Here is a 27,299-nt window from a genome sequence, read left to right on the forward strand (position 1 = left end):
GTGGAAAGTAGTTTTTTTTTTTTGCCTCAGAGGCTCCACATATTTTTAATCATGTTTGCTATTCTGTAACACAAACATTAGAGCCAGAACTGTTGGGAAATATCAGTTTCATCATAGCCATTACTCTGGTCATGCACATACATTTGATTTTATTTTGTTAAAACCTTGAGATATTGTTTTTTTTTTTTTGTTTTTTTTTTTTTTAAATCTAACCCAATAAAACCCACTTAAAAATAAAGGTTGAGTATGTGCTAAGACTATTTTGATAGCAAAAACAAAAAAGTTAAAAATAACAACTGCTGAAAAAAGAAGAAGCATGTCCACGCTGTTCCAAGTTTCAGTGAACACCTCTGCCAAAAACTGCCTGTGTAATTAGACAGGCCCATGAAGATAATCTGTTGGGTGGAGGAATTTCAGTTCATCTCTGCCCTCGGGCCATTTTCACAGTTTGGTTGTCTTATTCATTTGTATATTTTATTAGTTATTATGTCATTTCCTCTGTGGGTTTACATCCCTATAAAACTATGAGTGAGGTTTTGTCTCTAAATACATCAACAAACTGAGAAATATAGGAAATTAGAGCGTGTCCAGAAAGTATTCACAGCACATCACTTATTCCACATCATGTTAAAGCCTTGTTCCAGAATGGAAGTCACCGCACCTAGTGCTCCGATTACCATAGGGACCACCGTCACCTTCACCCTCCACATCTTTTCGAGCTCTCCTCTGAGCCCTTGGTATTTCTCGAGCTTCTCGTGTTCCTTCTTCCTGATGTTGCTGTCATTCGGAACCGCTACATCGATCACTACATCTGTCTTCTCATGTTTGTCTACCACCACTATGTCCGGTTGGTTAGCCACCACCATTTTGTCCGTCTGTATCTGGAAGTCCCACAGGATCTTAGCTCGGTCATTCTCCACCACCACCCACCTCCCATTTTGACCTCGGCACTTCCAGGCCATATTCGGCACAGATGTTTCTGAATACCATGCTGGCCACTTGGTTATGGTGTTCCACGTATGCCCTGCCTGCTAGCATCTTGCACCCTGTTGTTATGTGCTGGATTGTCTCTGGGGCATCTTTACACAGCCTGCACCTGGGGTCTTGCCTGGTGTGATAGACCCCAGCCTCTATGGATCTTGTACTCAGAGCTTGTTCTTGTGCTGCCATGATTAGTGCCTCTGTGCTGTCTTTCAGTCCAGCTTTGTCCAGCCACTGGTAGGATTTCTGGATATCAGCCACCTCCTCTATCTGCCGGTGGTACATACCGTGCAGGGGCCTGTCCTTCCATGATGGTTCCTTGCCTTCCTCCACTTTCTTGGGTTTCTGCTGCCTGAGGTATTCACTGAGCACGCTGTCAGTTAAAGGAGGAATCCAGGCAGTGAAGAAGGAACAGTGAGGATTGAGCAAGTGAGCAGGCTGGCAATGTCACCTGAGAGGAGGAAGAGTGGGGTTGTTATTTTCTTTTCCAGTGGTAAACGATCCAGAGATGGTAAGAGATAGCTGGGCAGAGACCGACTGACTAACAATGAGTAATAATAAAACAAGTGCTAACTCAATCACATGCAGCCACACCTTCCAGGGATCTAGGAAGGTGGTAAGAACCTGCTTACTAAAAATCAGTGGAAAGAACAGGAAGAATAGAGAAGGAAAAGAGAGAAAAAGGTGGACCTCAGAAGGACTGCAGACCATGACAGACTTATGTTTTATTTAATGGCTATTTGTGGCTATTAATGACTATTGGTTTTCCTTGTTTTATGAAATTAGAGCTTTTTATGAAAATAGGTTGTCGATGGAGAAAGATTTGCATAGCGAGTTTCTGGAATAAGACAGCAATTCATATTCAAGATTCTTGATGATAGTGTCTCTTTGTTCTCAAGTGGAAAGTCTAAAAACTAATTGACCTGTGGGAAAAAGAAAGTCCCCTTTTAGCTGTGGAAGATCTCAAGTGGTTTATATTCATTTTAAAAAGAAGACCGAAGCATGAGCCAAATTATTGCTAAAATCAAAGGTGTGCCCTTAAGGCTGCCTTAAAGGGTCTTCGGTTGAGGAGACATATGCTCATTTTACTGCACACTTAGGCCCATTATCTTTTATTATTTCACATAGCTAAGCAAGAAAAATAACTTCAGGTCAAAGGGGGTTCTGCAAAGCTTTACTCCAGCATAGGCATAGACATTATTACAAAGAATTCACCAGGGAATTCCTACAAAATTTGATGGCAATCCATCCAGTAATTGCTGAGATTCACAAAGGAAATGCCACAGTGGAAAGTTAGATAATCAAAGTCAACACCATAATTCCTCCGTGGAAGATAAATGTCTGTACACAATTTTATTGCAGTCCATCCAACATTATTTCTCTCTGGATTACAATAATGAGCTGATTGATCAGCTGATTGATGATGAGTCCTTCTTGAGCCATTCTGCTGCAGGTGTGACTTAATGTGGCACAGCTGGTTTGACAGTATTGTGTTTGGTATTAAAGCTACTTTAAAGGTATTTCCAGTAGATGCCATTTATTATGCTTTTTTAATAGCTTTGTTCATTTACTGTGCTTCCTCTCCTTTTACAAGGTCACTGCTGTATGCTGACTCATTTGCTTTCATTGTAATACCTTCTGTTTTATGGTATGACTCAGACATTGCAGACATTTTCCAGAGGTTTCAGTGAGACTGATTCAGCCCTGCTTTTGCTCTCATCATACACTACCAACTGTAGTACTGTCTGCCTGTTCAGCTCACTGAGGCTGTGCTTAGTCACAGGTTTTCTGAGCCTTTTGTGAGTTTAATGGTTTGAAGTCTGTGATGATGCACATTCCAAAAGTAATCTGGATTTGTTTGTAATGGAAAGCTCAGCTTCTCTACTGACCTAATTTTTGTTTTATAGTTAGTTTTGGCCATGGGAGGGAGTTTACTGCTTATAAAAACCTTAATTTTTGCCTTTATGTACATGCTTTAGTTAGACTTACTGTTCCTTAATGATTGCAGTCTATTAGAGAATGCAGTGTTGGAGACAATTCATCGGTGGCCTTCAGTGAGAAACCTTCGGTGAACATTTTATTTTCATCTTTCAGCACTAGACATTTATTTTTTATCCCCTTTCCCCTCTAATATTTGTAGTAGTTCAAATATGGAGTTTAAAGCTGTATAGTAATGTAAAAGTTATATATAATTACATGTACATTTATTTTTCATAAGTCAGACTCAGAGGTCTTGAAAATTAACAATGAAACGTCATTATTTATGTGTGCCTATCATGCACATGCCAAGGTGTTAATGCAGCGCAACATCGCCTCACTGTTCATTGTTTGTTTACATAATGGCCCACTGTGATGAGGAAATGAAGTTATGAGAAATCAAAACAAAGCCTCTGTGCTCTTTTCCGTCAAATACTTTACTTCCTGACTCACCTAAATACCAGCCCACACAAACAATGAAGCACTTGAGGTTTTTATGGGAGAAATGACCTGTTTCATTGCTGATTACTGCCGAAGTCAGGTTTGACCTGCAGATTATTGTTTTGTTGATTTAAGGATTTTAGCTGAATGCTTTGAAGGTACATGGAAGCAACCTAATAAAATTAAACGGCATGGAAACAAAAAACAAAGAAGGAAATAAATACTATAGACTGGTTTTATGAATCCTTTAGGGCTGTAAAGCCTTTGTAATACTCTTGTCAATATGCCAAATATTGGGCAACAGATGACAAAACCTGCTTGTCTTGACAGGCAAATCCAAATGAGTGGCAACCTCTTGTGAACTGTAAAATGTGGTGTAAACAACAAGTAGATTTTGAATGAACTTGAACAAAATGCAAACATCTATCAAATAAGTAGTAATGGTAGCATAAAACAATTAAGACCTTTGTAAAAGAAATGTATAAAATATATGTAAAAATAATTATTATGCTTCCTACATCAATTATTTATATTTATACTTGTTGCTTTCGAATAAAAACAATACATCATTTATTTATACTTATATTTTATTAATGTTCACCACACATGTTCAGGGAAACACATGTCAAATATGGATTTGTTACATGAATATCTATTGTACTATAGATATCATTTATTTAAAAATACATGTTATGAGATGACGTTATGTAGACTGGCATGGCACCAATATAAATCTCTTTTTTATATAATAGAGTTTGGCATGTTACTTTTAAAATTAGATATATTAAGACACAGAATCATGGGCACACATCATGTACAGTACAGTGTACTCAAAACCCCAGAGCAGACAAAACAGCGACCCGCCTCGCTCATTTACAGCAAACAGCATGATCTAACCAAAAATGGTTTCCTGACGCAAATCAAGTGCTTGATTTGAAGGATATTAGCCTTGATCAAACTGGCTCCAATGACAGTTATGAGTGTGAAATAACCTAATTTCAGCATTTGTATGAGCATCCATATTAAAGCAAGACCTAAAATAAACTGCAGATGTCGTCTCAAGATGCTATTTGGGTTTAAATGCTGTACTACCTTCATTGTGGATATTTGAATAAAGGAAGCCTGAAGAGGGGAATCAGCTCCATTGAACAACAAATCACTAACCATATTTAACACAGCGTAACAAGGTAATCACTCCTGCTAGGTAAGAGAACCCTGTGTCCCAAATCCATACAAAAGCAAAGTTGTGAGCAGTCTAGTATACTCTAGAAAAACTAAAGGCTGAGAATGAGAGACTTAACAACCTCTCAGACTTGAACATAAAAGTGTGGTCAACAATCTCTTGACTTTTTTCTTTTTATCCTATTCTCAGATGCAATGATTATATATACTGAATTCCTATGTAGTCACAATTGTAGTCACCAGTCTATCAGAAGAAGTCATTGGTTAGGTAAGTAACTATTGTGAATGCATCTACTGCAGTACTGTATTTATTTTTGAGTTATTATGCACGTTTAGAAACTGTTGTTACAATTTACCTAGCAAACTATGAGGAAAAATATCACTGCAGGATCAAAAGCTTGTATACAAGGTTTGCACCTGACTACAACAATACGAATAAAAGAAGAATACATTTAACAAAGTAGATTTTAACAGTAAAAGAGCTAGCAGTTACACATAAACCAGTCTTCACTAAGAAGATTAAAAAATTTTCATTCTCATAACGATTTTTCAGAAGTTTAATTTGACACTTTTCATCCACAACTTCCTCTGAAAATGATATCTGCCACCTTAGATCTTCACATTCATCTTAAAATTAACCACTTCTTCGCTCTCACAGTGACATGAACCATATGCCATGCTCTAGTAGCAATGTAATGCTACGTCAGTCTATGCTACTTGTAAAGGAAAGCAATTATCCATAAGGTAAGGTAAATTTGAGAATATAAACTGATTCTTAAGCATCAGAACAAATGACTAAAGCTTTTCTTTATCTGTTGCTTTCAGTAAGTAGATTGTATGGACAAGGGGCGCAGTGATGAAGCTTAAGATATCAGGATCATTTGGCTTGTTAGAACTGGACAGAATAGGCAATTCTTCTTAAAGTGTCCTGCAAAACAACTATCTGGATGAAATTACATCGACCCATACAGTACTTATTAGTCGAAATATAGATAAGGTTATCGAGGAAATTATTTTAACACATCTTTGTATGCCGAGTTAGTTTGATGCCAAAATTCTCTGGCAGGATAAAAGTTGTTAACAGCCTCTACTAACAGTTTACCAGGCTGGTGGCTGGTGTTATATTCCAAACCTGGTGTTAACACAGAGACACAACTAATATGCATGTTAGACCTGCAGTATATCTGTGTATGTTGTTTGGCTGAGAGGAAGACCGATGTTGTACATGTGCTCAGGGTTTGTCTGACAGGAAACATTATGCATGGTATGGAGCACGGGACTTCACAAATAAGCATAAGAGGAAGCGGTAAGTGCCAGGCGGATGAGGCTCAACACAGCTTTGTTTTTTTTCAATTGTTTTTTTTCCTTTTTAGCACAGTCAATAGGCTGCATCAGTGCAAGGCATAAAATAAGCAGATCCCTGAGCAGCAACACACAACCAAGAAAAGTGAGAAATGTAAGTCTGTCTCACAATTTTCACATTTGGGAACATGTCTGCTGGCCCTATCCCTCATGATATAAAATGAGTTCTTTAATACAGGACATGACAAGCCAGCTCTATTGTCTAATTAGCTATTAATGACATTTCTGCCACTGTGGAAAGCTCGGCATGGCTAGATTTATGTACCATTAGTGAATGATAATTCTCAGAGCTCTGGAGGACATGCTAATCCACTGCATAATTCATTACCACACAAGTCTACTTCTTTAGTCAGCTGATCAGTATTCATAAGGTTGGGCATAGTTTTGGGCACTTCAGTACCGCTCAACTGCAGCTACATTGACAAATCATTCATTTTGCATTTGGCTTTAATTTGTTTTCCTTATAATTCCACCCCAATGTTATCAGAAAAAATTAAAAGACGATGCACTAGGTGCATTTCAAGTGAGACGTTTTGTTCTAAGCCCATTGTTCTCACCCCTGGTAGTGGTTGCTGCTGTACATTAGTAAAGAATACTTTTTGAATATGTCCAATAAGCCTTTTGTTTCACAGCATACAAGTGTGGAAAAATAACAGTTGTCTTGTCTGTTTGCTCTGATGTCCCTTGGAAAGAGGTAAAGCAATCAATGGTCACATTTCACATTCTAACTATGGTATAAAAACCCAAACCATCAAGACAAATTATCACATATGTAGGCAGCAATGGTAGAAATCAGCATTTGCAGAACAATAAAATATAGAACATATATCTCACATCTAAGTACAAGCCTTTATTTCTGCTGAAAAACAACTGAATGCAACTCTGTTATGCTTTCCTTTTAGCTTCATCTGCCCCTATGATAATGTAAGTATGTCATTCTTAAAGTTGCAATACTGTAACACCTTGTTCACATCTTTACACATTGCCAGGCTGGAAGATGTTGTATTTAATGTGCAGCACATTAGCTTGACTTTAGAAGAAATAGCTCTGTTTCCAAAAACCTAATGGACACAGGAGACTAATGACCTCCAGACAGCATACCCAAAACCAGCTCAATGATGATTGTTAACATAACTTTCACACAGCTTTTAGTTATTTATGCAGCTTTGCAGAGATTAATGTCTTTACTGAATACTTATATTTAAGATTTAAGATTTTTCGGTTAAAAGCTTGTAAATTGCAGTTTGCTTTGCAGTTCTCACAAAGTAACCCTTGTATGCTAGAAACAATGTTGTGATACTTCTCACATTCTGATGTTTAGGGCATCAAAAGAAAACAAACCAAAAAATGGACAAAGCTGTGAACAAGGCGTAATAATGTCTGATAAAATCTTCTTAAAAGATGCAAGAACTGCTTTGTCAGAAGAGGAGGTGCAGAGACACAGTGATGTTCGAGGGTGAGCTCGTGCTCACCCGCCTACTTCCTGTCAAAAAGCTGACACTTCCTCCCAGCAATGCTGTTAGACTCAGCTGCACTAATTATAGCGCCAAGTCCAACTGAGTCTGCAGTATTCTGCCTCAACTGCAAAATTGTGCTTAGGAGTTATGTCCCAGAAGTGTTAAGGCTTTTGAAATCTCAATACCAGACATTTTTCTAAGTACTAATGAGCTATACCAATGTATAGCTCATTACAAGTATAACAAGATGAATGATTAGATGCAAGAGCAGTATTAAAGGTTTACACATTCACAAATAAGCACAATCAATCAATTTCAAAATAAGTAGATAAATGGTAGAAAGAAGTGGCCTGGTATTGGTGTTTTTTGCCAAACTTATAAGATATGTTTATCTTTATTTGTCAGAGAGGAAAGGTTCGCAAAGCACTTTATGGTTGAATTACGTTTAAACTTGCAAAACATGTGAGTTCATGGACACTAACTCCTAATCACTTTATTTTAAATGGCATTGTATCCGTCTTCTATTTTTGATCTGATTAAGACAGCTAAAGCTGCGGCTATTTTGTTTTATTCTAAAAAATATAGAATAAACCCCGTATTCACTGATATTTTCTGGACCCTCTCTAAAAACCGAAATAGAAAACGGCAAATTGCCGCTGTACAACGCAACTGTGCACTTTAATGCTCTGCGAACCTCATCTCTGAGCAATGGCTCCTTGTCTTTCCTGTCATTGGGAGCCAGTAAGGATGAGGAGTTAGCATTAGTTTTAGCTGCAGTTAATGAAGCCACAGGGTAGCCATGGCGAGCAGGAGTGATGGCCCCAAGGTGAAGGCAAGGGAGGCAGCCAGAAGCCTCCCATCGTTTACCAGCCTGAAGGAAATGACCTCCACCTTGAATCCGTCTTCGGTAGCCATGCAGCGAAAGACACCTTCCTTTAGGGGTGTGTCAACAACTGGCCCCAGGACACAGAAGTCTCCAGAAAAAATGCAGGGGTAGTTCTTAATGCAGTTGTCCTTTTCCCAGCGATAAGTGGCATGGAAGGAGTGCACAGGGCAAGGGAGAAAGACTGATGTGTTAGACTGCACGAATACTTCTCTAGGGGAAGTTCGACGCAGCTTCAGAGCTGTCAAGGAAGAGAGATAAGGAATTTTATACCTGAAATTCACAATTTAACATTACAGCTGTAAATGCTGAGTGAAGATCTCTCCGTGGACACCTGGTAACCGAACCCACGTAACGCTTTTTCATCTTTCATATTTCCAGCTCTGAACCTTTAGCATTGTTTTATAAATTGTTGCTGAGGCAGAATAAAAAAGCAACAACAGTAAAAAAAAATCTGACAATTGTCAAATGTTCAGGCACCCAAAAATCTGAAGTCTGCATATTCATTATGCCTCCTGTTTGTTTATAATTATTTAAAATCAAGTGCAAATTTGATTGGGAACTTTTACACAGCACAATATTATTATAATTTTGGAGCCCAAGGCTAATTCTATATTATTTCCTGTCTCTTCAAGTATTCAAAATGGACCCACAGATCATTTTTGGGCTGAGGCCTCTGGTGAGTTCATCTAATAATAACTTTGCAAAAGTTCAGTTACAGTAAGCAGAATAAAATGCGACTGGTTCAACAGAAGTAAAAACCAAAAGATCTTGAAATACACATCATATTCAAGACCAATAAGTACTGGAAAATACCAAATATAGAACTCACATTACTCACATAACATCATCCAGCTTCTGGTGGTTATCAGATTTCAATATTCACTATTTTCTAATTTTTTCTTGTTGACTTGTATAATTCCATATTCAATATTTCTTACTGTTTTCCACTACACAATTCACAGTTAAAACAATTATAATGTAACCAACTGTCCAAGAAGTCACTGAAAATGATAACAAACCCCCTCATCTGAATTTTTCAACCTACTCATAAAGATGAAGGAAGCAAGGCTGCTTTGTCTTAAGACCAGAAACTAGATCTGCATTTTGAATATTATCACTGTAAACAGCATGCCCTTTGAGGCGAGAAAGCCTGGCAGGCAGTAGCGTGCTATGAGATTTGGCACTGGTTTGCATTACTGCTGTTTCTTAGATTAATCCTGATATGAGTTTAAAGGCGTTTGCTTCTCATAATCTTTGTATACTGTTTTTCAAGAAAATAGATCAACCTCTTACTGTGTTTATAGGAAGGTCATTTGACACCAGTGGCACAACTTGGAATAAATGCAATGCTAAGGTCAGATCACTTGAGTAGATCGCTTTCTCTTGAGAGACTACAAACTGCAATCATTTTATGAGGTCATAACTGGATTTGAACTCTGAAACAGGGCAAGCTATAATATGCTAAAAAAAATCTGTCCCTTTGGGTTTTTGGAATCTGCTCAATTATATGATAATCATCTTTTTTACTGTAGCTGCTCAGAAAGGTTCCTATTTTGGTTTAATTAAGATGGAGAGAAAGTGGGAGAAAGTTGATAAAGGCTCACCAGCAGCTTCCTCACAAACTGAGGAGTTTGAACCGTCCAAATTCTGAATGATTCCCCTGTTGGAAAATAAGACAGAGGACAAATTTCTTATTAGTGCCACAAATGGTTTATGAGCCACTGCATTGTTAAAAATTAAAACATGCAGACAAATGACTCCAAAATGTGGCAGAGGAAGGACAAAGGAGTTAAAGGTTTAAAACTCTATACAATTAACTTGTAATTTTTTTTCTAACTGAAAATAAACAACATGTATTAAACCAAGTGAAAACTTATTAATCATGTCAAACAGTGGAAGTAGCAGTAGCATGTCATGCCCCCCCGAAACTGAAGCTACTTTGTATTTGCAGCCATTTTTACTGTCAATCAAAATATATGAAATGTAATTTTTCTGCTGGAATTGATGCTGTGTTGTTAAGATTGCTAATGAAAGCCTGTTGTCTGCTCAAATAAAAACCAACAATAGCAGTAACATCACATCTAATCATACCCAGTTGAGGAATTGTACGCGGGTGGGATGGCGACGCACTTCCTCCTGGACTTGTCCCAGCCACAGTATGGATCCCGGGAAAGGATGCACTCTCTGCAGGTGTCACCATAGCGACTGCAGTCAGCCAGAGGCAGTCGCTGGACCTCCATCGCTGTAGCAACATACAGGTGTCCCTTTGGAGGATGATGCAATATAGTAGCATCAATATTAAAGCCATAAATAGCAGACAGAGCTATCTTTATACTTAAACCACTGCAAGTAGTCATCTTGATTGACAATGAAACTAATACCCAAATTAACATAATTTCATGGGACAAACTAAGGACAAATGACTATTTAATATTAACAATTTAAGCCTCAATTATATCAAATTACAATAAGATAGCAAATAGAGAATGTATTTGTAGATTAATTATGCTTAGAAAATGAAAAAAAAGGCAATTGACATGTGGGAAACTTATTCAGGGAAGCTGGAACTCCTGCCAGCTTAGAATAGAAAACTGAGGGTACATTTCACATGGACTCGCCAGAATTGGTCAATAGAAGATTGGAAAAAAATTACCTAGTCTGACGAGTCTCAATTTCTTCTGCAACATTTAAAAAGCAGGCTCATAATTTGGCATAAACTTTATGAAAGCATGTTTCCACCCTGGCTTGTAAAAATGGTCCCTGCTGGTTGGGGTTTAATGGTGTGTTGGATATTTCCTTTGCACACGTTGAGTACCTTAGTACTAACTGCATTGTTTGAATGCCACAGGCTACATGTTTATTGTTGCTAACTATGTTCATCCCTGTATGATCATAGCGTACCCATCGTCCGATGGCCATATCCAGAAGGATAATGCACAATTTTAAAAAGTTAAAAAAGTGGTTTATTGAACATGACCATGAGTTCACTGTATTCAAATGGACTCCAAAGTCACCAGATCTCAATTCAGTACAGGACATTTGCAGCTGACAAATCTGCAGCAGCTGTGTGATCATGTCAATATGGACCAAAATCTTTGAAGAATATTTTCAGTTACTTGTTGATCAAGTTAGTTCTGAAGGCAAACAGGATGCCCCGCCCACTACTCATAATGTGTAAAGTATTCACATTTACCATGATTCTCTGAAAAAACAAACAAACAAACAAACAAACAAACAAAAACCCTTAAATGCAATTTCAAAGAGAAACTAGATCCATCTTAACATACTGGGGACTGTAAATCATGTAATTTCTAAATTACTACTAGAGAGGTGTACCTAATGAAGTAGCTTGTGTGCTGTGGCAAGGATAACCAGCTCTAGTACAATTAATTTTCTTTGAATGTTTCACAGGCTGTGGCCGTTCCTAGCATAGCCCAAGCCCTAATGCATATTTATAATGACAAATGTAGCTAAAATCACATTCTACCACACAAATCAACATAATTACTCATACCTTTTGGGTATCAATAGCCATGTTTAGAACAGGGCCTTCATTGTGAAACAGAGAGTATTGAGATATGATGAAGACATCCTCACTGGTATGAAGAACTTTGAGAATTTTGCCTTGTTCTGTATAAGACAAAGGAGAAAAGAGGAAACGATTATATATGAAAAAGCCACACATTCTTTGTGGTATTTTCTTTTTCAATTTCTTTGTTAAAACTGAGTTCCAGCCCCTGTTATGCTTCTGTTGAGGTTTTATGACAGATAGGTGGTCCAAATACAAAATGGCAGATAAGAATTTCAGCTCAAAAATAGCTTTTCTTTAGTTGAACTGTGCAAAATGATTACCTGGAAAAATAACGTAAGACAGGAAGTCATGTTACCAATGGTGATGTAACCTTAAATGTCTGAGTTCTATGGGCAGCAGGGGAAATCAACCCAGAGGTTTGGATTCTGAATGAATTTTGGATCGGTTTCATAACTTAGGCACTTTGTTTTGTTCTTCATAAAAATGTCACAGCTTTTAGTAACCGAGAACATTTAGTATCCCCTCTGGATACTAAATGTTCAAAAGCAAAGGATGCAGTTTCGCATTAAAAGTACATTTCTTGCAAACTGAGCTGAAACATTTTGGCCATAACACAGACTTATGGTAAATCTCAATTTATTGCCCCGGGTTTGCACAAATCAGGTTCCAAATGGTCTGTCCTTATTAATTAAACACATTACATCAACATGCATCAGTAGAACACAATGCCATTTGGCATTAATAAGGTCTTAAAAGGGCCACATGTCAACATTTTGTTTGAAGACTTGCATTATTTCAACTTTATTCTTGCATATCTCATCATGCATATCTCATCCTCTATGAAACTACCACTCAGCAATCCTCATGCCAGATAGTATTCCAACATCAAAAAGAACATGGATTAAAAACAGCCAGTGGCTGTCGGAAGATTAATCCTCCAATATATAATAATAATTACTGCAAGTTTAATGAGTTCAAGAATGAGACAAGAAGTCATACTTTTAAGCAACTTTCAAATTTGAGCTTTTAGTGTGAAAATGCTTCTGCAAGCCTCGATTTATTATTGTTCTATTACTATGAGCCACCGAATTTGCTGCAAAACAACTTACTTCTACTAAACATCTGTTTTTCTCATTACTGCTGCGTACAATAACACAGAGCTCGAGTGAAAATGCACTGAATGTGTTTTTTGTATTTCATTAACTGTATCCTTGCTACTAACTGTTAGCTGCTCTCTCTTCTTTTGGATTGTCTGCATTTGTGTTTCCAACATGGAAAGGGGATTTTTATTGCTGCACAAATGAGCAAAGTCATGTTCACAGCACATCGTCCATGTAAATACTTGATCCAACTGTCACTTAGAGCGAAGGAAGTAAGCCCTATTTGGAGGATTTAGTACACCATTCTTTAGCTTTGCTAATTTATGTTGGTTAATAATGTTGCTTTGCATTCAGCTTGAGTTTGAAAACTGACAAGTCACTATTCTAGCTTTGAGCCACTTTGATTTGTACAATCAGGTTACACTACTAAACAGCCAAGTTTTTCATAATCTCTTCTGCATATTTTCCTTGTTTTTAGTTCTTTTTTTGCTGCAAACTGTTTCATAAAAATTGAAATGTAAATGTTCTACCCTCAGTGCAGTACATGCACTTCGATGGGCCTTTGTTGATGCCAGAAAACAAAACAGTTCAAACTTGTTTTATTCTTTTGTTGCATCTTTTTTTCCTCTCTCAATGTTTTTTCTCCCTACTGTGAAAATGTGATTACTGTGATACCTTATTTTTTTTCTCACATCCTGAATGCTCCTTCTGTGAGGCTCTTTCTCATTTATAATTAGACAGGCAGGTTCTTGCTGCCGCTTGGACTTCCTTTGTCCTCAAACTGCCTCGTCTCTTTTTCATAAACTTCAAATCTTTTATCCCCTGTTGTCAAAGATAACATTTCATATTTTATCTAATTTATTCTTATGTGGTTCTTTAATCCCGTCAAATGCTATTTTCAGCTCCTTTATCTAAACAGTGTATATCAGCACAAAGACAGCCGCAAGATATTCTGAGGGGGAAAAGGGTGACAGTGCTGAACTCAGTGGCATCTGTTGAGTAAATCAGTTTTTTTCTTGTTATATTTAGCTTTTTCAGATGAGGTTTGCTGACACATCATACTCATTTACTGTAAATTCTTATCCCAGTACCCTTTTAAAACTTTGCAGTTATGTGCACCTATTATATAAAAGCTTTCCAGGTATGATAACGATAATTAAAATGGGCCTGTTTTTGGTAACAAGATTGAACTCTCTTCTCTCTAAGTTACAATACATTCAGTACATTCACTTCCCCAGATTGTTTTTCTAGTCAGATAGCTCATTGGTCTGTGTCTTACCTTTAAGTTACTGACACATCGTGTGCCACTGTCTTAACAGAAAATAACATAAAGTCATCTTGAAACAGATGACATTTCTTCCATCCCTCAAGGGAGATTTCTGCTATATCACCTCGATGACTGAAATGGTCCAGGCAGTTCTGCATCTTGTAGTGTTCACTATGTCACTGAGGTAAAGCAGGAAAACAAATCTTTCACTACTGTCCTTTAGCTTTGCTCCATTTCAAGTAGTCCCCTGTAACAAAGGCTAAATGCTCCACTTTTTCCACTGCCTCTCAAAGGTTGCGATCTATTTTTCCTTTGTTGCTTTTTTGGGCTATTGAACTTCAGGGGCCAATTGCAGCTCACTTTTCCTTCTCTCCCCTTTGTATACATGAATAACACTGAGTCTATATGTCTTTATAGATATCAGAATATCTCAGGAATGTTTTTCATATTGAAGAAACTTCTACGGTTTTTAGGCAGGATAAAACAAAGAGAGTTCTTTGTGAACAAATGATTCTTGGGGTAGTAATCACATCCATCATAAGCTTCCCTTGCCATAACTACAGTCTTTCTTAAACATTAACATCTTTGAATTCCCTCATTTAAAACTCATCCAAAACTGCTAACTTTTATTGTCTGCTTACATGAGCAGAAAAGGTACAGAGAGAATACTTTAAAACACTGGGCTTGGAGAGTGAAACCCGTGTTCATTCATCATTTTTCTGAATCAATTATGCAATTCGGGCATCATGGTGGAACAGTAGTTGTTGCCTCACAGCAAGAACATCCTGGGTTCAAAACCACCAACTCTCCACGTGTTTTTGGATTAATTGGTGATTCTAAATTCCCAATAGGTGTGAATATGAGTGTGAATGATCGGGAATGATCTATCTCTCTGTGTTAGCCCTGTGACAGACTGGCAACCTGTTTAGGATGTATCCTACCTCTCGCCCTATTGGAGCTGGAATAGTTTTCAGCCCTCTTTTCCACCCTGAATTGGAGAAGTGGAAGTGTCCATCACAGAGAGAGAGAGAGACAACCATTCATTCTCACATTCACACCTTCAGCTAATTTAGAATCACTATTGGGCAGGGATAGCTCAGTAGGTAAAGTGGTCGCCCCATGATCGGAAGGTCGGCGGTTCGAATCCACTTAACGGCTACCCTGAGGTACCCCTGAGCAAGGTACCGTCCCTACACACTGCTCCCCGGGCGCTGCATTGGTGGCTGCCCACTGCTTCACTGAGTGAATGGGTCAAATGCAGAGAAAAACAAGTAATTTCCCCATGGGGATCAATAAAGTATCCATTATTATTATTATCACCAATTAACCTTACATGCATGTCTGTGGATTATGGGAGGAAGCTGGAGTACCTAGAGAGAACCCAGAAAGGCACAGGGAGAACATCGAACTCTGCACAGAAAGGTCCCAGCTGGCAGCTTAGTTTGAACTGTGAACTTTCCTGCTGTGAGGTGACAGTGATAACTGTCCCAGTGTGTCTTAAAACGGTGCTATTGAATCTTACAGTGGATTCGACAGAATTTCTTTGTGTCAGTTTTCACATTTAAACTCTGGCCTTAATGTGTTTCCTTCTAAGGTGTTAGTGTTCGTGCCTTTATTAGTTTCTTTTGCCTTGTTTTCGGTTCAGAGTGTTAGTTTTCTATCATGTTTTGTTTTAGTTCCGCTTCCTACATTTCTCTGTCTGACTTCGTGTCTATTTTCATATTGACTGAGTATTTTGTTCTTCTGTGTCTTAGATTAAGTTACAATTTTTGGTTTAGTAAACAGCTTTTGCTTGACTCCTCCGCATTCTGCATTCTGTTTTACTCTCCACACAGCTATGTTGAGACAGTTTTTCTGCTGAAGGGGTTATTTGATCTCTCCTTTTACGCCTGATGCCTCAGCAACTTTCAAAGAGTCAGTTTCCCGCCACCTTAGCTTTGTTTCATTCAGATTGGGATCAGGCTGCAGCTGCCCTTGGCCAAGACTTTGACTTTTATCTTAAATGCAGCCCTGGCTCTTGGTTTCTTCTCTACATGTAGCTAAGACTGTGGGATACATTTTTTAAATTCCATCAATTAGGTTACTACTAAAACGGCATCCAAATCCACACACAGGAGCTAGAGACAACATTTTGTCTATTCCAAGTAATTTTCGTCCTTGTGAAAACCCAGCACCTACTGTACATTATCAAACTCAACCCCTGGCTGAGATTTGGGTACATTATCTATACCACTCTAGCACTACAATAACTCTGCTGTATGAAAGCAGATTTGCAGCAGCTTGCAGAAAATATCCTGTTACAGTTATTGAAGTAGCCAGTTATTATATGCATAAATTTTGTTGAAATATTTGTTGGCTAGAGATCAAAAGACTAAGAAACTCACTCTGTCAAAAACTGTTGTGTTTTGTCAGTTTATATCTTATAGTGTAGTCCCACTGAGACTAGTTACATGGGTTTAAAAAGCAAAATATACAGTGCACTATTTAGCTAATTAGGAGTTGGGCACCACCCTGTCAGCTTGTTCTAGGTCTACATGTTAAAGGGAGTTCAATTAGCCTTCAAATACATCACTTTGGCAAAGAGCTGTGACTAGAATAAACAAGAGGTTGGTGCAGAAATTAGATGAGAGGAAGTTGAGTAAGTGATGTTTTCCACTTCCATAGAAACTGCCATCAAATTGGTGTTTTGCATAACAGCAACAAGAGTCTTGTCGTTCTACTTGAGCCTTTAAGTGTGAGTGGGAGTGCTAAATCCCTCCCTCTCTTCACTTTAATTCCCATGGTCTTTTAAACCCTAATTTTTGTTTCTGACCTATTGCCAACAACCTAACTGGTTGTTATTTTGTTGCTGTTGTTGCAATGTTTTCTTTTGATTGCTTCTGTACAATTTCTCTTTGTATAATTAAAAAAAACAAAAAACAAAAACTTTTCATCAGACGATCCTTTTTCTAAATACTTTAGCATATGTCTGTGTTCTCAGTCATGTCATTTTAGATTGAATCAAAGTGGTTGTTTGGTCTGCTTTGGACTTTGAATTGCAGCATTCTTATCAAACTAAATGAATTTGTCCAAACAATAGCAAATACAACATAACAGATTTAAAGCAAACTAACAAAGTGTACAACAAAGTGTAAATGCCAGCTTCAGCTGGTCTTCCGCTCACTCCTTACTGGGAGTAATTATATTGAACATTGCAGCACTCGTGGTGTTTTTTGTCCTGCCTACTAATTATTGCTTTGCTTTTCTTTTTGTTTTTTAAGCTCAGCTTTGTAAGATATTTTTAATTTAAATGATTTTTTCATTTAAGAAGAACTTTGCACATAATTAAATTAAAGCAAGGTAAATGAGGCAGAATAAGTTAAATAAGACTTACCAGGGTTTTTACCAAGAAAGACTAATGTCTGAAGAAAATGCCTCTCTATGATTCCATTGTCTGTGGTTTCGAGGTGGACATGCGCTCATCACTTGTACCCCTTTTATTAAATTAAGACTGTAACAATGCAACTACCCAACTATGCATGAGCTGCCTGTCTTCTTCACTCACTAAAGACTGAATTATTTTAAGAAGGCAGCTTCTCACCATCATTTACACAGATACAAGAGCATTTATGAAATAATTTATGCAGACTGATGAGCTTGACGGGATACACAGAATGAATATTTATCCAGCACTCTGAGGTGGAGGTGATGCAATATTAAACAGAAGGGAAAATGAACGCTCTTAAACGACAATTCAGAAGTGATCACAAAGGGAATCTGAAAATTGTAAAAGCTGAACTGTAACATATAACCTGTGTTGTAATGGATAACACAAGCTCTGTTCTGCATGCCAATTACTGTCCCTGAAAGTAAAAACAAGAAACAGGAAATATTTTGTCAGTACAATGTGTTCCCACAGCCTCAGATACCAGTGTGACTCAAACTGCTCTACTTTCTTTTTAGGCCACCATAGAGACCCATTGCTGCTCATAGCTCACCATCCTTTCCCTCCTATTACTGGCACAGTTTGTAGAGCTCATAGTGAGAGGAAATCAATCTGCCTTTTTTAATACCACCAGAAAAGCTTTATGAATGACAAGCACATATACACTGCAGCAGTCACAATTTGCACTTTGAAAGATGACACTCACTCATCTTTGGTGAACTTGAGTGGTGAGACACTCATGGACACACGAGCATATGACTTGTGATGGTTGCCATAGTGATCTCCCTTAGGCACAACACAATTTTTCCAGTAACTGCTATGGGAAGCAGCAGCTCAGAATTGCTGCTTTGATCAAATAGAAATAGTCTTGTGAAGGCTATGGATTGTTTGACTAGATTTTGAGAAGAAAATATTTTGACAGTTTGTCAGTTTTTCACATTTAATATTCACAGCTTGTATTGAGAATTTAAGAATATCTTAGCGGTAATTTTTTTTAAATCATATTTTAGTCTGTGTTTGTTTTTCGTTTCTAATCTAGTGTTGCATGTTGAACCGGGACAGTAGAGAGTGGCTAATATGCAAATGCTGCTCATCAGAAGCAGTATTTGAAGTGAAGCGCAGAATATTATATTGTAAAGAAAAACAATTCTTAAGGAAAGGACTGCAGAGGTAAATGTAAATACTACTGATGTGGGGACAGTGCAGCTAAAGAACAGAAAATAGCTACTCATTAGTTGCTTTCAGATAGCTAACAAAACCCTTTAGCATGACAAGAGACATTGTAAGCTAACAACACACATAACAACACACAAGCACATGTGCTTGTACATAAACACACACTCAGACACACACCTGTTCCAAGGTAAAGAACGCTGTAGTGTTCATCGTTAACTGCCCGTACGATGTCCGCCACTGTATGTGTGATTTGGTCATCTGAGGGCAGGTCAAGTGGAGCCACACCAACAGGCCGGATCACATCCTCAATTTCTGGGTGGTATCTCATCACCCCAAGAGTTTTCACATTGTTTTGATTCTCCGCTGCTCCGGGGGTTTTGCGGAGACACTAAGGGAAAAAGTGACGAACTCTATTCTGATGGACTCCAAATAATTTATTTTGTATTGAGTCATTCCTTTATAAATAACACCTGAATTATATTTAAAAATATGAATTAACTCATTACATTTTTTGCACTGGGCTTTAATTAAAAAAATAGCAGGATTGATGGTTGTTAGGTTTTACTTACAGTCCCAGGGCGTGTGCCAGTGAGTTGACCGCTGTAGCCCTTCAGCTTAGATGTGGAGAAGGCCTGTTCAGTATCTTCAATGGAGTAGGCACAGATCACTGTTCTGCCCCTGAACAAAAGCAAGGAAGGAGTAATTACAACCACAATAAAGGCATGGAAAATGGCTTTTAAGTAGAAGACAAGAAGTTTGAGTCTGTGTCTGAGGTCAATGTATTATAGATACAACATTTCAAGTAATTATATTAATTGTACAAAGACTTAAAATTGCTACAGTTTATGTTTTCCGACTTTTCTCCTTTGTCTCCTTTGTCTTCAGTGAATCCACATTCACTGAATTTGATAATATTTGTCACTACCACATAGTCAGTAACTGCTCCCCTATAATACCTTCCAACTCTAACTCTTTTGTTTTAAATATTGCTGTAAGTGAGCTTTAATCACGGCTATACAAATATACACACATTCAGCGCAGACTTGGGTTGAGCTTAAACTTAAGTTTGTGTTTGTTACCAAATTATTGTGTTGATGTTGTAATTAAACCTGGAACAAAAGAGGGTATTTGTGTTTGCACCTAGCTCATGGCTGTACAGGGAGTGCAGAATTATTAGGCAAGTTGTATTTTTGAGGAATAATTTTATTATTGAACAACAACCATGTTCTCAATGAACCCAAAAAACTCATTAATATCAAAGCTGAATGTTTTTGAAAGTAGTTTGTAGTTTGTTTTTAGTTTTAGCTATTTTAGGGGGATATCTGTGTGTGCAGGTGACTATTACTGTGCATAATTATTAGGCAACTTAACAAAAAACAAATATATACCCATTTCAATTATTTATTTTTACCAGTGAAACCAATATAACATCTCCACGTTCACAAATATACATTTCTGACATTCAAAAACAAAACAAAAACAAATCAGCGACCAACATAGCCACCTTTCTTTGCAAGGACACTCAAAAGCCTGCCATCCATGGATTCTGTCAGTGTTTTGATCTGTTCACCATCAACATTGCGTGCAGCAGCAACCACAGCCTCCCAGACACTGTTCAGAGAGGTGTACTGTTTTCCCTCCTTGTAAATCTCACATTTGATGATGGACCACAGGTTCTCAATGGGGTTCAGATCAGGTGAACAAGGTGGCCATGTCATTAGTTTTTCTTCTTTTATACCCTTTCTTGCCAGCCACGCTGTGGAGTACTTGGACGCGTGTGATGGAGCATTGTCCTGCATGGAAATCGTGTTTTTCTTGAAGGATCCAGACTTCTTCCTGTACCACTGCTTGAAGAAGGTGTCTTCCAGAAACTGGCAGTAGGACTGGGAGTTGAGCTTGACTCCATCCTCAACCTGAAAAGGCCCCACAAGCTCATCTTTGATGATACCAGCCCAAACCAGTACTCCACCTCCACCTTGCTGGCGTCTGAGTCGGACTGGAGCTCTCTGCCCTTTACCAATCCAGCCACGGGCCCATCCATCTGGCCCATCAAGACTCACTCTCATTTCATCAGTCCATAAAACCTTAGAAAAACCAGTCCTGAGATATTTCTTGGCCCAGTCTTGACGTTTCAGCTTGTGTGTCTTGTTCAGTGGTGGTCGTCTTTCAGCCTTTCTTACCTTGGCCATGTCTCTGAGTATTGCACACCTTGTGCTTTTGGGCACTCCAGTGATGTTGCAGCTCTGAAATATGGCCAAACTGGTGGCAAGTGGCATCTTGGCAGCTGCACGCTTGACTTTTCTCAGTTCATGGGCAGTTATTTTGCGCCTTGGTTTTTCCACACGCTTCTTGCGACCCTGTTGACTATTTTGAATGAAACGCTTGATTGTTCGATGATCACGCTTCAGAAGATTTGCAATTTTGAGACTGCTGCATCCCTCTGCAAGATATCTCACTATTTTTGACTTTTCTGAGCCTGTCAAGTCCTTCTTTTGACCCATTTTGCCAAAGGAAAGGAAGTTGCCTAATAATTATGCACACCTAATATAGGGTGTTGATGTCATTAGACCACACCCCTTCTCATTACAGAGATACACATCACCTAATATGCTTAATTGGTAGTAGGCTTTCGAGCCTATACAGCTTGGAGTAAGACAACATGCATGAAGAGGATGATGTGGACAAAATACTCATTTGCCTAATAATTCTGCACTCCCTGTATAGATCGGTTGTTCAGTATTATAGCCCAATCCTCACAAAGAGCTTTGTATTTCATTAGAGTGTTTAATCTAATACAGGGCATTTGTCAATTAACGATTTGATTAAATGCTTATCACATTTACACTGAGCAAGCCTATACAACTACACTTTTTATAATTAAGGTTGTAAAATGTCTATAATACTTTAAATAAGGGCAGTCACTACATATTGTTCATGTTTAGCTGATATATGGATCCATATACGTTACAGTTTGCAAACTTGTGTGCATTATTTTGGAATTTCCTTTGCACTAAATTTAATATGAGCAACAATTAATGTATGCCTCCAGCGGTTTATGATATTGTTTTGTGTATGGCAACTGATATCTCTGGAATGGAATATGCATTTACCGAAAACTATTTAACGGACTTGGAATCCAACACAAATTTTCTGTTGAAGTTAAAAGGAAAGAAAATGTTCTCTGGCAAGAACATTTCTTGCAAATGTGTGGTATGTGGTGTGTACTGTGTGGGTGGAGAAATGTAGGTTACTTTGTTATGTTATACATCTGCTTCATTTTATTTTCCCTTCATTTTTATTTTATTTTCATTTTTATTTTCCTAAAAGCTTGATCAGTACGTGATCACACGATCTTCCTCTTTTCATGGATGTATGGATGTAATAAAGGAGGACATGCAAAGGAGTGGTGTGACAGAGGATGCTAGGGATGGGTGAGATGGAGGCAGATGATCTGCTGTGGCAAACCCTAAAGAAAGCAGTGAGGAGAAGGAGGCAGAGGAGGAGGAGAAGATGATGAAGACAATCACAAAGATGAAGGAGATGATGATGCTGATGATGATTATGACTGGTCCGATACTGACCAAAAAAGCTGGATCAAATATCGGTGACAATAAGCTGATCCATAAGCTAACATCAGAGCGACAGCAGTTTGGATTACTTCATGCTGCTACACCAGCAGCTTCTATTTGTATGTTTATTTATTTATTTATTTATTACTTAACTGTAAACTGTGGTCAAAGTGAGCTGGCAAGAATAAAAAAGATCCAGTGCTGTCTCTCAAGAGCTCTTTCATTTTCACTCTATGTTCAATCAGCGAGCTTATATAAGAAGCCAGAAGGATGTTGGTTTGATATAACACTTGTTAGTTAAGATTTTAAGTTACATATGCTAACATAGGGTTCTTATCAACACCACGTTATGTAACTATTTCACTTCTGCTATCTCCTTTGATGTTATTCTACAGTGGATTCAATTGTTACATTTTATTTTATAAGATGGGAAAATTGAGCTTAATATTTCTTTGCACTTGAAAGATAAATTCCCATCTCTTCCTCACAGTGAGGGATATGCCAGATCTGGAATGAGAAAAAAGCAGGATCGGGTAATTCATACTTACCATGCATTGGAAAAGAGGCCATACAGAACCCCAGCCCTTTTATCCTGAGCAGTCAGTACTACTGCCTGCTTCAAGTTGTTGTACTGTTGCTGAGTGTTTCCTGCACCGCACATCACCCGTGCCTTCAAGAAGGTGGTCCAAGAGTCTGCCATCAGATTTTTGACACCCCCTTCATCAACCTTGAAATATAAATAAAGACGGTCATAACAATGTCCTGAAGGTGATTTTTTTCCTTTGAATTTTGGTCTGAAACCAGAACAAAATTAAAGTGTCCTCTGCAAAGATATTGTCCTCTAATCCAGGCCACCAGCAATCCTTTTCTCTTCTCTCTGTCAGTTTGGGAAAGAGTAATTTTGCTTGAATATACAGGATGGTCCTGTAACCTATAGTACACAGTACACAGGTGGGCACATCAAATCTAGCTTTTTAAAACTTGCCCTCTAACAGATTTCTTTTAACTGAATTATGTGCATTCGGCAAAGTGGGACACAAGACAGAGCCACTGAACAAGCAGTCAGCAAACACATTAATGCTGTTTATTGTAACTGAACATGCACACCAACTGATGGAGAAGGGTGGACTAGCTCTCCTAAAAGTCACCTCCACAATATTCTAAAGCTGTCTGTGGAAGGATATGACTTAATTATGAATTACTAAGCACTTGGCAGGAGTCTTTGAGCCTTTGAGTTAAAGTTTCTGCTCAGTAAAGAGAGACTGGTCAGGACTTATTATGATGTTCTAGTTTGACACACTTTCCTAACTCCTAATTGCAACGGTAATCAATGAAAGCCTCAATGTTTTTCTTTAACCATCAATAATTTCATTAAGGATTATTTATTTTGAAATTCATTTAACAATCAATTGAGTGAGTCAGTCAGGAATCACATAGGAGAGCAGAAAATTTCCAAAAACGAGCAGGATGTTTACCATGCATATTCGGCCTATGCGAGCCCTGTATGGCTCCTCGTCCACTCTGGCTGTCTTGTTGAATTCACTGAAGAAAAAGTAGATTTCCTCCTTGTATTTTTCTGAGGAGGGGATTATAGATGCTCCAGCAAACTGTGGATCTGATAATGAGGCAGATAAGCAACACTTGATTATTTTACATAATAACATATTTTATTAGTGAAAAAAAAGAATTGGGAGAATCAGTAGCTGTGTAAACGGTTAATCACAGTAGTTAGATTTCTGAGAGTGAATACACCTACATGTTTTTTCCCAAGGGAATAATAGTAGATGATTTACAGACAGAACCACCCACCATCTCCATATGCATTAGTCTAAACCTGTACGGTTTCTGCGTGACTTCCCTCCTCCTACTCACTTAACAGCCAAACGTTCTCTGTCTTCAGGAGTTTCTGGGAGCCAAACGTACGCCGTATCGAGCCGGAATGACCTTCTACCGACGACATAGCAGAATACAGACTCCCATCTAAGATGGCGAGGAAGAAAAATGGACAAGAAAATAGAGGGTGAACAGTGGGTAAAAAAAATAGAAGGCATACTGCGAGCTTGATGGATTTGTACAAGGCTCAAGGGGAGAGGAAGAGAGATTGGAGTGACACAAGAAAAAGAGTGACTGAGAAAGATACAGAGAAGAGAACATTAAACAGAAAGCAGGGGAGTCGAGAAAAAAAAGAGGATCAGGGGACAAAGACAGAATTTTAAAAAAAAACCAGGGGAGAGAAAGAAAAGCCAGAGCAAAGAAGACATCAAGCCAGAATAGCTCACTGCACTGATGAGCAGCTACCAATCACCAAACCCCAGTTAGAGCTCCGTCTCCATAGCAATGCAGAGGGGAGCATTTGAAATCATGGCACTAACATCTTAATTAGGATTGATCTTTATTTGAATGCTGCTCAGCTCAAGCAAAGGGCCGGCTCGTTGCTTCCACAATCGATCCCAATCTGAAAGAGCATCCTGCAGTGCGACCTCTCACTGATTTGAGTGTTTCTTCAAACAACCCCTCTGAAGAGTGCGGTTTAACAAATAGTGTCTCTCATCAGGCAGTATGACCAATAAAATGTTAGTTTAATTAGAAACATCTCTATTATGTTAATGTGATCCCAAATAACCGCACAACCAGGAGCTCTATTTGTTGGGGAATGAAGCGGGGCATTTAGGTCTTGTAAATCAGTCTCATGAAACGGGTGAATTATATCACCGAAATTTGCCTTTGATTTAGGAGAAATACAAATTAAGAGCATTACAGTTCATTAGCAGATCTGCATTTTCACCAAATATGAACTGGGATTGCCACTCAAGAGGGTATGTAGAAATCCATCATCGCTGCTATGAACAGAGATGAGATAATTGGAGAAAAACAATAAATAAATAAATTCACTCACATAACAGACACTCACTGGTCTGTGGATGTTTAATTATGTGCATGATCTATTAAGGCACAGGAATACACATTAAACTCTCCATTTTCAAACAATTTTGAAACCTTTTGAGCATAGTTGGTGGTAGCAAGAAGACATGAGCTTTTCAGGGTGTCAGATGCAGCACTTTACATCAATGCTTTAGTGTTTGTGTCCTCTTTTACGTGCACCTAAATGCTATAGGTATTATTGTGTAAGTAAACTCATTAAGTGATTGATGTGGTGAATGCCATGTTCATTCAACTGCCTTCCACTAAGCGTTACTTTTAACTATATAAAATTGATTGAAATGACTTATGTTGCTCAACTGTGATGGATAAAAACATACAAAAAACATTTAACAGCTTTAAGTGCTGGAGGCATTAAATTAATAAATCATTACTTTCATTACTTCCTTTATTGATTTATCATTAATTCTTTAATTAATGGATGACATATATTCTAAGGCTGGCTAATTAGTTTTACTTTTATAACCTCAAAACCAATATACTGGCCTATGGCTCCTGTCCACATATAGCATTTTATTAATGACTGGCACATGGTGACAATGATAAATTGCACAGTAAGCTTTATATAATACATTATGTGGTTGCACAAGTGGGTCTGTACTTGTTAGATTGGAGTCATTAGAAATGAGTCATGATTTATTTTTGTTCAAAAGTGTTATGCTGAAGAAACTATTTAAAATGTGAACAATAAGGAATTAACCCAGATGGTAATTATTCATTCTTAAAGTACAATAATAGTTTCAAACCTATTTGCATTTACGTCATTTTGATGGCGCAAACTGAACAGAAGACTCAGATTTAATCCAGACACCATGTGCTCTAGAAAAGTAACACATTGGCTTTTAAAATCTGCAAACACATCAGTCCTGTAAAGCACTGACTCTTTAAAACACTGTGAGGTACTTCAGATAAAAGCATTCACTCATTTGCATTACATGAATAGAGGTTGATAATAAGAGACAGATGGCTCCTGGGAGTCAGAGGCACACAAGTGTCACACTGCTGCTCCTGTCGCAAATGAGCAAAGTTAATATAAAGATTTGAAGGTGGCTTTGTTCTAAAATAAGATCTTTGGCAAAGCTGTCACTTTGCCATAGAAAGTAAGAGTCCCTCGTACAAAAATGAACCGAGTGAGATTTGAGAAAAAAAACAAAAAACAATAACATTAATTCATCATTACTACCAGTTTCTTCTTTTATTATCCCAAAAGAATGATCACTGGGGATAAGCAGTGAAGTTGCGCACCCATAGTTGTTTTAACCTTTTATTATGGTTTTTGCTGTTCTGCTCATGTTTTATGCCTTTTATTCATTTTGTTAGTTGAATTTATACCTCATGTGAGCTGGTATGTCATTGTTTTTTTGTTTTTTAAATACATCTTTCATTTATTCTTCTGTACAGCACTTAGTGGTCGTGGTTGTTTTAAAGGCATTTCTAAAATCAGTTGTCAGCCACAGCCACAGCCAGGCTATTCTACGTTTAAAAAACAAAACCAAACCCAAAACAACCCACAATCTCGTTGTACATGTACAATGACAATAAAGGGCTATTCTATTCTATTCTATTCTATTCTCAAAACCAGAAGCCTCAAGATGCCCAAAGGCCAAATAATTAATCCCAAGGTCAACTTGTGATGTAAGCTATATCGAATTTTCATGAATAGCTGCCGGATGTCAATAATTATTAACAGGTCACATTTATTCTTCAGATCTTTATTAAAATTGGATTGTATTATCTTTAGGCCAACCCTCAGTGAAATTATAAGATGGATTCAAGATTTTCAAAGCCATTTGTTTCCTACTGCCAATGAAATTTGGCAGCAAAACTACCAGACAGAAAGTGAGATCAAATTTCAGCAACTGTTTGTTGGTACCAAACTTGGTCCACAGATGCAGCACTGTTCCCTGACATTCGAGATTTCTTGGGAAGCGCTGCAATGAACACAAAAATGCATTTTCTTTCTTATCACGTGCTTGCAGACACACGTTTAACAAGATCACATGAG

At 38.0% G+C, this 27,299-nt stretch overlaps 1 protein-coding gene across 1 annotated transcript in view; it reads right to left on the bottom strand.

Moving 5' to 3' along the window:
• Positions 1 to 3,968: 3,968 nt before the first annotated feature.
• LOC146564595 (semaphorin-7A) overlaps positions 3,969 to 27,299 on the bottom strand; it is a 41,465-nt gene continuing 18,134 nt past the window's right edge. Inside the window, exons 6-14 of the mRNA XM_085292488.1 lie at positions 24,227 to 24,334; positions 23,830 to 23,969; positions 22,903 to 23,081; positions 19,355 to 19,463; positions 18,963 to 19,173; positions 11,801 to 11,916; positions 10,378 to 10,550; positions 9,891 to 9,946; positions 3,969 to 8,524 (exon numbers count right to left, since the gene is read on the bottom strand). Coding sequence (XP_085148614.1) covers positions 8,178 to 8,524; positions 9,891 to 9,946; positions 10,378 to 10,550; positions 11,801 to 11,916; positions 18,963 to 19,173; positions 19,355 to 19,463; positions 22,903 to 23,081; positions 23,830 to 23,969; positions 24,227 to 24,334 — 1,439 coding nt within the window. The 3' untranslated portion in view covers positions 3,969 to 8,177. The remainder of the gene's footprint in view (positions 8,525 to 9,890; positions 9,947 to 10,377; positions 10,551 to 11,800; positions 11,917 to 18,962; positions 19,174 to 19,354; positions 19,464 to 22,902; positions 23,082 to 23,829; positions 23,970 to 24,226; positions 24,335 to 27,299) is intronic.

The sequence above is a fragment of the Mchenga conophoros genome, linkage group LG11, assembly GCF_057382185.1.
Source record: "Mchenga conophoros isolate Kocher_MC1m ecotype Shallow Benthic linkage group LG11, M_conophoros_male_GT1.1, whole genome shotgun sequence".
In the NCBI taxonomy this organism is placed as follows: Eukaryota; Metazoa; Chordata; class Actinopteri; order Cichliformes; family Cichlidae; genus Mchenga; species Mchenga conophoros.